General features: G+C 39.6%; 2 protein-coding genes across 9 annotated transcripts in view; one reads left to right on the top strand and one right to left on the bottom strand.

Moving 5' to 3' along the window:
- Positions 1 to 905: 905 nt before the first annotated feature.
- Positions 906 to 10404, bottom strand: TIGD4 (tigger transposable element derived 4). 4 transcript variants are annotated; one of them, XM_045078312.1, is made up of 2 exons: positions 10020 to 10404; positions 906 to 3209 (listed from the first exon to the last, which is right to left on the bottom strand). In XM_045078312.1, exon 2 carries the CDS (start codon positions 2748 to 2750, stop codon positions 1215 to 1217), a length of 1536 nt encoding a protein of 511 aa, XP_044934247.1. In that variant the 5' UTR covers positions 2751 to 3209; positions 10020 to 10404; the 3' UTR covers positions 906 to 1214. The 4 variants fall into 4 exon arrangements, with proteins under 4 accessions (XP_044934247.1, XP_004758134.1, XP_004758136.1 ...); XM_004758077.3 differs by having other exon boundaries at positions 10118 to 10404; XM_004758079.3 differs by having other exon boundaries at positions 906 to 3203; positions 10118 to 10404.
- An 87-nt stretch (positions 10405 to 10491) lies between these two features.
- The window catches only part of ARFIP1 (ADP ribosylation factor interacting protein 1), a 101189-nt gene continuing 99944 nt past the window's right edge, over positions 10492 to 11736 (top strand). For 3 of the 5 annotated variants that reach the window (XM_045078316.1, XM_045078315.1, XM_004758073.3), the window contains exon 1: positions 10492 to 10771. The gene's annotated coding sequence lies outside the window, so the exon portion shown is untranslated. The remainder of the gene's footprint in view (positions 10772 to 11736) is intronic. The other 2 variants (XM_004758075.3, XM_004758074.3) reach the window with 2 other exon arrangements.

Here is an 11736-nt window from a genome sequence, read left to right as displayed (position 1 = left end):
ATAATAAAAATAATCCACATAACATTTTACACTTTTTCAAAATACTTCTCAAAGTGTACCCTAAATTATATGTAATACTTAAATAAGTATGCCATTTAAAATTTCACAACAGAAAAGTCTGACACGTTCTATTTTTCTACTTTTAAAGGCTATTTTATGGACGGAGAGTAAATAATTTCCACACAATATTTTAAAATACTCTGTAGACAAAACTTCCTCAGAAATTAAATTCAATATGTTAGCCATTGAATTTGAAAGAAAAAAATATTAAATATATCAAAATATGCTGAAAAGATACTGTTTTCCCTGAAAATAAAATTCAGTAAAATCAAGAAAAGAAAATGATAGATTAAAAGTTTCATCTGTTAAAATTAGAAAACTCAGAACCACATAAAACACTTTCTTTTCTAGTAACTTCATATGTCTTCATATATACTTTTTAAGACTAATGTTATTAAAATATTATAATTAAAATATTATGAGTTCATAAATGTTTCAGTAATAGATTATTCTACTAAACACACACATATACATACAAATATTTAGGAAGAATCCAAATCATTTGGTTATAGATGACAAAAAGCATCTGATAAGGTCATCATCTTTCATTTGACCTTCTACAGAAGTAACTAGAAAGTAGTGAGACATATATTTTTAATCACTTTGGTGTATAATTGGGCCAGATTTTAATTTCAGTACTTCTTCATAATTTCTTCTTAGCAAGATAAGCTAGTTACAAGAAAAATAATTTAAAATTAATACTTGATACAAGGCTAGAATATATGTCATTATAAAAATAAATATCTAAGTAATAGATTTTTTATTTCTAAGATGAGGTAGATAAATTAAAATATTCCAGAACATGATCTGCACTTAAAGAAAATTGCAATCACCAATTCAACCTGTATGAATCAAATAGCTGAAGAGGTCTTTATTTTTGACATTTATATCAGGTATTTCAAGTACAAGGCCTCTGAAATACATTTTATACTCCCCCAAACCTTGCTAAATTGAAATTCATATTTTTCATTGACTTACTCATTATTTAATCTACCTAAGGAACTTTGCTATTCAGGTCAAAGACATATGCAATTAAACCAAACTTTTCTTCTTCTTTTTTTTTAATGTTTAAGTGGTATTTTCCCTTTATATACCTCGTAGAGTAAAATACATCAGGAAAAACTATAACTCTTCAGATATTGTACCACAAATAATTATTTAGATGATGAGTTAATAAAAATTTCAAGGTCTGCTAAAGAATTATGAAGCTCATCATTTATATCTTGACTTCTAAGAAAATTTTTAAGAGTATCTAAAGCAGTTAATGCCTCATTTTTTGATGGCAAAGGGAGTTCAGTTCCTAGAGAACCACCATCATCCTCTTCATCAGAAGTATAAAATCCAGTTTCCTCTGAGTGACTTTCTTCGGTCCATACCGAGTCAGTTTCTGGTGCAGCTTCACATGTCTCCAAATCATCATCAAGGGCAGCATACTCTTCTATAGATAAACCTTCAGGAAATTCCACGCCTGCTGCCTGAGCATGGGCAACCAAATCAAGACCAGCGTCTGTCTCTGCATTGGTCTTGTCACTTTCTCCCTTTTGAGATTTGAATCCTGCCTCTTCATAGCTCTTAACAATAGTCTCTCGGGTTACAGCCCTCCAACAAAGGTGCAAAGTATCAACTGCATCTAGTAGGGAAAATGTAAATTCTTTGCTGCCTTCAACAGAGCTTAAAAATTTCTTGATAAGACAATGTCGATATTTTATTTTAAGGCTTTTAATAACACCTTGTTTCATTGCTATAAATTTGGAAGATAAACATGATGGAAAGAATGCTAACTCAATGGACTTTAGGTTCTTTACCTCTGGATGTGAAGGAAAAGAATCAACAAAAATCACCACTCTTCGTTGCTGGGCTTGAAATTTCTCATCAAGCTTCCGCATCCATTGTTCAAATACGTCTGAGGTCATCCATGCCATTTTGTTAGCTTCATAACACACAGGCAATGATTTTATACCTTTGAAACAATGTGGATTTCTGTTTTTTCCAATGATAAGCAAAGGAAGTTTTTCTGAGCCATCCATGTTTGTCCCAACCACCAGCGTTATTCTGTCTTTGCATAACTTTCCGATGGAGCATGTCTCTCCTTTAAATGCAAATGTATTTGTAGGCAACATTCGATAAAGCAGCCCAGTCTCTTTTATATTGAAAACGTTTTTAGGATGATAATCATTTAAATAATAAGGAAGTACATTTTGATGCCAGACAGTTGAAGGGTCTACTGGTACACCCGTAGCTTCTACGGGTTGAGCTCTGAATACTAAACCATACCTAGATTTAAAGCGATCCAGCCATCCATTACTGCACTTAAAATCATTATGTCCCAGTTTCTGGGCAAAATCATTAGCTTTTAGACGCAACATTGGACCATTAACTGGTACATTCAGACACTGAGCAATTCGATACCACCTCATTAATGCTTCTTCCAGATCTGTGTAAAAAGCAGTTCTCAGTCTTTTTCTCTTCGGATCAAATCTCAGAGATTCAAAGGCTTCTAGAACTTTGTCTTTATTCTTCATAATAGAAGACAATGAATTTTTCTTTATTCCATATTCAGCTGCAATTTCTGCCTTTTTCTTGCCACTTTCTACTGCATTGATGATGTCGATCTTTTCTTCAATGGATAAACTTTTCTTTTTCTTCACTGTCACGGGCAGGGCTGAGGCATCCTCTGAAGCTTCTGCCATCTCTGCCAGTGCTTATGCAGAGATCGTTCGTCTTGCTGGTGGCTGTTTCTTTAAATTTCTAAAAATCAGTAAGTAAATGTATTTTCAAAGGTCCTGAATAAGAAAAACGTTACACACAGCTAGAGCATTTTAAAAGAGAAACTTCCTTCCCAGGACATGTGCGGCTCAGTTTATAGTTTATTCAGTGCTCCAGAAGTCAAGCTAAAATAGAAATCTCATTATGTCAAACCTGTCCAGTCCTGCTGATATATTTTTGGAACTTCAATCCTTTAAGATGATCCATTTTATCCATGCGCGCATTCAACCTCCTATTAATTCTCCGCAGAAGGCCTCTGAGATAAGAAGCAAACGCATTCAGTAATTTTCACGCAAACTGTTACCCATTAATTTCCAAGCCTCTTCAGGGTGGAGAAGAAAGTGGTAGAATCCTTCTAGGACTGGAGGGTATATCTTCTGCCTCTTGAAAATAGAAAAAAAAAAAAGAAAGAATGAATGAAAAGAAAAGAAGAAAAGAGAAAGCTATTTTAGGAACGATGTGCCAATTGAATATAAAAAAATTTATACTAATTAGTTATGCTTTTGATAATAATGAAAAGAATCAGAACATGTTTCTGCGAATGTAATAACCAAAGCTTCCATGAGAAATGCTTACCTCCTAAAGGGCCTCTGTAAAAAGCCCTCTAGCTCTGCTCTGTGCTTTTGAATTCTCACTTGCTTTCAAGTGCTTTGTAATATATACTCCTGAAATAATTCAGGCAAATTTAATCTGTTTTAAAAATGGGCGCTTACCAAAATTAAAGAACTAAAAATGATGCTGGATAGATCTTTGGTGGCTATTTTTCACATGAAGTCACAACTGCCCCCTCTGACTTCTCTAAAAGAAAAACACAGACAGTAGTCACAAGGTTCAACTTTTATAGCACATGGGAGACAGCGTCCCCTTTATAGGAATCGGGTAGAAAAGCGTTCACTAAAAATCCAATCAAGTGATTCCATTACAAATTTTAAAAATCTAAATATTGTTTTATCTAAATGCTTACAAACCTTGTAACTTTGGACCAGCTTGACACATTGGCCAGATGCACAGAGGCCAGAAATAAGCAACAACATGTAGAGGAACAAGCAAATGGTTAAGAGGCTATAATCCAGAAAAAGACCCAGACCAGAGTAAGAAGGAAAGTGACCACGGATCTTAACATCTCAGGACCTCTCCTTCCCTATCTGTAAAGTAAAGGGCTTATTATACGGGAAGGGTATGGGCTTTGGTGTCAGACACACCTGAGTTGACAAGTGATTCTGCCAATTAAACTTACGTGATCCTGGGTGGTTTACTTAACCATATGAGGCTTCAGCTTCCTTATTTGTAAAACAGGTGTAACTACAGTCCCTACTTCACAGGGTTATCGTGCATTCAAGGAGATTCAACAAGTGAGTGGAAAGCACTCAGCACAGCGCTTGGCCCCTTACAAAGTGTTCCATTAATGTTTGGTGATGATACCGTCATTACTCTCTCTCTAATGCCCCCGTGGCTGTGTTGATCCTTTTAATTCAAAGATTTTTCAAAATCCTACTTGCAAACAGAAGAAAGAATCCCACTGAAATATATACCGAAAGCAGGGATTCTCATAAATCAAACAGTACTGTGAGAACAGTCAGTCACGGACCTAGACAGGCTTGCCCCTACTTTCCCAGGTAGCATCTACCCTACAAGAGTCTACAGGCTCAGGGCCTACCGCGGGCCAAAGTAACAAGCTAATTTGATGAGCAGGTGTTACTACTGTGTGAAATAGTATGAGCACAATGTCCCTCAGGTTTTTTCACTCTGTCCTGCCAGGTTTCAAGATGTCATGTGCATTTTTTGCACAAAATTTTTGGGCAAGACTTTTTGTCAAAATTCCTCTGCCTTTGTTGTCTAAAAAAAGTAATTTTTATCATAGGAATTACAACTGGTAAAGGAGTTTCCTGCTGTTACTGTACAAAAGTACTAATAATAATTACAATAGCCCAGGGCTTTAGTTTCTAAACACCTTTATTTTCTGTATTCCGAACAACTCAGGAAGAAGATAAAACTGAATTTCAAAGCTCATATAGTTATAATGTGGTTGAGTGCAGCCCAGAATCCAGGCTTTGTAATGTAAAGTCTACCATTCTTTTCACTGTATTAGTGGCCTCCTCTGATAATAGTTACACACTCTATGTCCCCAGCACCAAGTCAAACCGAGGCAGCATTTTCAACGCCTATCTGAACCTAATGAAACAAAACCAAACAACAACAACAGACAACAACAACAAAACCCAAAACAAAACAGAAACAATATCAAGCCTCTACAAAAGAATAGAATAGGCCTTTATGAATTCTGTGAACACAAATAGCAACCGTATCCCACTGCTAAGTGGGCTGACCTTTCTAAATAAATAAGCTTTGATCATTCAACTAAAAAATAAACAACAACAACAACAAAAAAAACCCCTTTCTCATGTATGGGACCTCTCCGCACATTTTTCTGTAATTTTCTATAAATCTACAATTACTTCAAATAAACATTTTAAAATATCTCACTCTTATTAGGAAGATACCAACCTTCAGAAATTGAGGTAGCAAGAACAATTTTTTTTTTAATTTTATTTACTTTTATTGGACAGAGAAAGACCACAAGTAGGCAGAGAGAGAGGGGGAAGCAGGTTCCCGCTGAGCAGAGAGCCTGATGCGGGGCTCCATCCCAGGACCCTGAGATCATGACCTAGGCCGAAGGCAGAGGCTTAACCCACTGAGCCACCCAGGCGCCCCAAGAACAAATTTTTTAAGAGAAAACCATGCAAAACTATGCTCTAAGGGAAAAAGGGACTCTCCCAACTTCTCTCTTCCTTTTGTCTTCTGTTCTTTCCCTTCTTCTTTTCTTCCTTCCTTCTTTTTTGCCTTCTGCTTTATTTCATCATTTCTCAGAAATAAACCCTATCACCTCAAATAATGAGGATTACAGAAAAAGTCACTTGAATATCCTCCCATATCCCCTCCCAAATAAAGCAAAATAATATACACAGAGATTAGTGATTATCTTGATCAAATTGAAAATGATGATATGTTTATTTAGGAAGATATTAGTTGTTTTCTGAGAGTTAACAGCATATATTTCCTTCCAAAACAGTAGTGAAACCTACAATTTTCCATGGTAACATAAAATACATCTTTATTCCCAAAACAACCACATGCCTAATGAAAAACCAGACAAGCCAGACTTTTTCCCTAAAAAAGAACAAGGCATCAATACTCTTTAATCAATGAAGCTAACATTTTCCATGCTCCCACAGTATAATATCAGAGGTATTTCTTGCAGGGAGTAATGGCAGGAGGTGATATTTCTCAGAAGTACCCATTCTCTCAATTAAGATCATTAATCATTCTACTCTTTGAAAATGTTACAACAGAGAAATATTGGAATACACGTTAGATGCTATTTCTTCTATGTCAATGGTAAAGCCAACTAAAGAATAAGAAAAGGCAAGTCACTAAAAAAGACCTATCAAGTGAACGCCAGGAAAACAATAGTCAGTTCTACTGGTAACAAGAGAAATGTAAATCTTCTTTCAAAACAGGAGATCCTTTTTCGTTTTTTGTTTTGTTTTGTTTTGTTTTTGCCTATCAGAATGGCGTACCTAGCATTTGCCAGAATGTTATAACATAGTTTGTGAGGAGGTATATAAATTGGTACAAAGCTTATGAAGGGCAAATTGGTAATATGATACAAAAACCTTAACAATATGGGTAACTTTCACTGAACAAGTTCACACCTAGAATTTTATCCCCAACAAATAATTACAAATATAAAAAGAATCTGGCTTACACATGTATTCATGCATTTAGTAGCTTAAAACAATACCCATCTATTATCTCACAGTTCTGCAGGCCAGAAGTCCAGGTGAGCTCAACCGGATGCTCTGCTTAGGATCCCGCCAGGCAGAAATCGAGATGTTAGTCAAATGGGACTCTTATCTGGAGGCTCTGGGGAAGAATCTGCTTGCAAGTTCATTCAGGTTATTTGCAGAATTCAGCTTCTTGTGGCTGGAGAACTGAGGTCCCTGAGTTTTTTGCTGGCCGTCAGCAGAGACTGATCTCAGCTCCTGGTTCGGGTCCTTGACTCTGGCCCTTTGCATTTCGGCAATAGAGAACTTTCCTCCTGTCAAATCTCTCTTATGTTTTGCATCTCTCTGCCTTCATTGCTGCAACCACAGCAGCAGAAAACTTCCTGCTCGTAAAAGGCTCCCGTATCAGTTTAGGCCCATCCCAATCATCTCCCTTTTGATTAATTTAAAATCAACTGATTATAGCTGCAAAAATCCCTTGTGCATGTAATATAACATGATGAGAATGATGTCCTATCATGTTCATATGGGAGGGAATTATACAAAGTGAGAATCATCGGAAGTCATCTTAGAATTTTACCATACAACAATATTCCTCACATTGTTGTTTTATAATTACAGACCAAACAGGAAAGAACTGAAATGTATAAAAAGGACTAAGTAAATAAATTACTATATAATACTGAGCCACTGAAGGAGAATATTTAATGATATGAAGGAAATTCCATAATATTTTAAGTGAAAAAAGCAAAATGTGAAACTGTATGCCAACGAAACTAGCGTATACTATAAGTTACATGAGTGTAGGGGCTGATGGCTATTCCTACAGTGCTTCATGTCCAGCAGTCAGTTCTAAGTAACAGTTTCTTAAATAAATGTAGAAAAAATATAAATGCATAGAAAAAAACTGATAAAATGTTGCATATTAATTCTAGATAATGGAATTATGAAATACTTCAGTATTTTTCTCTTTGCAGTTAAAGTAATTACTACTCTTATGCTCCACTCAGACTACTATTCACAGACTTCTTTAGATGTTCCATTTATCGCTGTCCTCTAATCCTCTGTTTCCAGAGAATTACACTGTGCAATCATTAATTAAATATATCTCCATGAAAAGGGACCTGATAATGGAGAGTGATAAAATTATTGTGACAATACCAGAATTCCCCTAGAAAAGATCTGAAGATAGCACCTTTTTTTTCTCTTGAGGAAATATATTTATATGCAGCATACAGTACTCAACATCTAAAGTGAAGAAAAAAGGTTGTGTGCACATTTAATTCATTCAGAAAGGAATAATATGCTCTAACCTGTTGTCCCCCTTCACTTGTGGTCAATAAATGAAATACAGGTTTCCTACAAGCCAAGTGAATAAATGGCATCTGATTTTTCAAAAGCTGAATAATAGCCAGTAACAGTACAAAGGTACATTAGTAGATAATACCCATGTCATAAACATACAGAGCAGACAACTATTACCTTTTTCCTTACCTCTCCAAACATAGATGCCAATTTAGAGAAAAGAAGTAATCTTCTATTCTCCTAAAGAGAATGAGCAGGTAGAATTCCCCAAACTCTAGGGCAAAGAAAAAAGAAAGAGGGGAAAGAAAGAAAGAAAGAAAGATCTCCATCTAAGTAGGGTTAGATTTAAAATAAGGTCTTTCTGTCAGCATCAAAAATTTCCTCCAAATAAAAAAAAAAAAAATACCAGCTACTGTTTCCTTTTTCCAAAATAAATTACGTAGAATTTCACAGTCTTCCATCATCAGCTGAAGTAGCTTTCAGTGTTTTCTTCCAGCCAACTTACATTCTAATTTCCCTTGGGGCAGCAGAAATCATGGGAAGACTAATCCTGTGTGGAGCCTTGCACTATGTAGGAAGAGCAGTCACGTGCAGTACCGGAATCACACTGGACTGGAGTACCTAACATGATTAACGGCCCCTTCGCCAAACAGAAATTAGCGTGAGTTCCAAACAGTTTGGAATCCATCTGAATCTCTATCAAAAACATTGGCACCTGCCAAAGAAACTATCCAGCTAAGGACAAATAATGAAAGCAAGTGTCCACCTTTCCAATTTAAGAAACACCTCTGAGTCTTAATAATTAACAGTTAGACTAATGAAGCTAAGCATTCCTGAACTCAAAAGACGCTTGGCAGGAATCCTTAAGGTGCCAGCCAACTCAAACAGTTAAGTACAGATCATTCAGGCACCACTGAGCACTGCCATGCTCCTCTTCCTAATTACCCTTCTGAAACTAAGATTACTTGAACTTAGCTATTAAATGCCATTCTGTTCCTATGCAATAAGAGCAGTAATTATTCTAGATTGGGATCCTTTTCTTGTAATTGAGAAGACTAACAGGATGGCTTTGAACAGAAAAAAAGTCCACAGTAGGCTATAGAACTGAAGTTATGGTTTGAGTGATATACATTTACAGTTTGAGTGATATACCTTTGCTCTTTTTGTTAAGGACAGAGACACTTAAGATGAGGGTCCTTTGTACACAGATTCATGTTTTGAGACTTCAATACTGTTTTTGACAGAGGAAGTCTCCTGGAGATCTCAGCTGATAAATAATGTTATTTACTTTTGAAACATTTGTGTCAGCACGGGTATTTCCTATTCACGGATATGGGGAAGATATTTGCACAGGGATATATGATTCACTATTCTGAAACTCCCTAGAATTTGTAAAGGCAAAGGTCTGCCTTTGGGCACTGAGCCTTTAAAAATGTCTCATCAGCTAATACAACAAAAGCAGGTGAGAAGTACAGTCTAAAGAAGAGTAAATCCCACGGAATGCACTGTTATCCTTCGCATTTCTACAAGTGAAAAAATGAGCATGCAAGGCTTTCAAACGAAAAACAGCTCAGAACCTTGATGAGAGATGTGGATAGACAACTGTAGGTACCCTATGCAAATAAGCTTAAGGTATGCCTATTACCACTGTGCAGCAATACATTCCCTCCATTCAGCGCCGGGAGTAAGGAGAGTATCCACAGCACAGGCTGGGTCTCAACTTAGTAAACTACAAAGGGCTCAGAGAGAAAGGATTTCTTGGCGGTTTCTGTAGATAGCGCAGTGATCTACCTAAGAAGGAATAGGGCGAGCAGATCAAGCGGAACTGTTATCTGGATAAAGAAACAGGAGCAGGAACGAAAAGTATAAGGGGTCCACCGTCGGCGAGCGAGCAGGGCAGAGTGATTACAAAGACAGCAAGTCAAGAAGTCAGGGAAGCCAGGCTTGGAGGTCTGGTCTTCCTGGAGGGGGTGGGCGTGAGTGACGTGGCCGGAGGGGCGCGCTCCAGACACGGGGGAAGAGAGGGTGAGGCGCCCGCATCCCCCTCTGTTCCCTTAACCCCGCATTCCCGCCACCCTCCACTCCCCGCGGGGCTGAAACAACCTTCTACGCGCTCTCCCGCAGCTGAGAAAGCTTCGGCTCTCCTGTGATATGCGTGGCGGCGAGTTACGTCCATCTCCACCCTCCCGCCACCGGCTCACCGTCTGCTGGGGGTACGCCTAACGCGTGAAGCTGGGGTGTATGAGTGAGAAAGAAGGGATGCTGAGGGCTCCAGGAGACCTCCGACCACTCAAGACCAGGCCAGCTCGCCCTTCTGCAAGCTCCCGGCTCTGGCAGGTGCACCGGGACCGGGTGCACACCCCTCTGTGATCGGCCGCAGCCAGAAAATTACCCGGGCAACAGCACCCGCTGAGCCCCGGATGTGGTTGCTAGGGCCGCAGCGGGAGGGGCGGGGCCAGCCTCCAGGAGAGGGGCGGAGGAGGCCTCTGGGGAGGCGCGCTGGCACCATCGAGATGCGGCTGGGCCGGGCCAGATTGAGAGAGAGAGGGGCCGTCCAGGGCCAAGGACACGCTACTTCCGGTCTCCTCACTTCCGGCTCCGCTGCTCGCAGTGTTGGTGCTGCAGGCCGGCAGGAGAGGCAGCCTGTCCGAGTGTCCTCGGCGGTTGGTCAGTGTGAGGCTGTGACAGCTGCAGTTGCTCCCCGCCCCCGAGGATCCGAGGTGCGTGGGGGGAGGGGAAGAAAGAAAAGGCCCAGGTTGCGTTTCCGCTCGCTTGGTGCCAGGTTTGAGGCGATTCCCGAGAGCAGCGGCAGGGATAATCCTCGACGTGAGAGCTGCCAAGTTCCCCACAGACAGGTGAGGGCGGAGCCGGTCCGCAGGGAAGGGACGCGGCGGGCTAGTTCGAGGTAGTTGGCGGGGGCGGACACGTTGCTTCTGGAGCTTGCCATTCCGGACTTTCACTAGACACTTCTGTCCCTAGGCTGTGCCGTATCTGCCCAAGTATTCGGCCTTTCGTTTCTGCCCCAACCCCCTGTGTCCCGAAGCAGCCGGTGAAGAGGGAGGACTGGCCCTTGCAAGGTTGCACTCTCTCTCCTTGCATGCATTGGATGGGAAAAGGGGTGGCGGGATCCAGGTCTTTCTCGACTAAGTCTCTCGGAGTGGGCCACCTTCAGGTTTGATGTCCAGTCTTTTTTTTTTTTTTTTTAAACCCTCCTGCGCCCTCTGCATCCCCTACTTCCTCTCTCCCGCAGTGGGAGGAATGGAGATGGTGATAGTCCCTCCAAGAGGTTCACGGGGCAGTGGTGCAGGGAGGAGCCTTCCTAAGAAACGTCCCAAGCCTGAGGACGGCCAAGGAATGCTGGAGTTTGGGAAGGAAGTCGTGCTGTCGTCTTCTAGTCGGCTCCTTTTTGCCAAGTTACTGTTTACGTGTCTAGGAAAAGGAAAGAGGTTTTTTTGTTTGTTTTTGTAAAGAACAGTTTCTAGACGCCTTTCCCTTTTACTTTATTGCTTCCTTTCTTTTGTTTTTATCTCCCTCCTGAACCCTTTGATCTAAAAAAGTTTATAGTTTACACTTCCTGCAGATCCTCAAGCCATCCCCTTTTAGGATTTCTGTCTCCTCCCTTTTGTTTTTTCCTAAAGTACGGAATTTCTCTAACTCGGTTCTTTTTTGTTTTCCTTGCTCAACATGACCAACACCCTCTCCTGACCACTCTAACACTCCTTATCTGAGAAAATAGAAAATATTTCTAATTTTATTTTTTGAGTGAAAATCTCTGCATTAGTTACTTTCATTCCTTTTCAAATTAATAAGTGCGTTTGCC

This window comes from Mustela putorius, unplaced genomic scaffold, assembly GCF_011764305.1.
Source record: "Mustela putorius furo isolate JIRA1106 unplaced genomic scaffold, ASM1176430v1.1 tig00000242_pilon_pilon_pilon, whole genome shotgun sequence".
Taxonomy (NCBI): domain Eukaryota; kingdom Metazoa; phylum Chordata; class Mammalia; order Carnivora; family Mustelidae; genus Mustela; species Mustela putorius.
The sequence above is the reverse complement of the archived record's forward strand: the minus strand, read 5'-3'. Positions and strand labels throughout refer to the sequence as shown.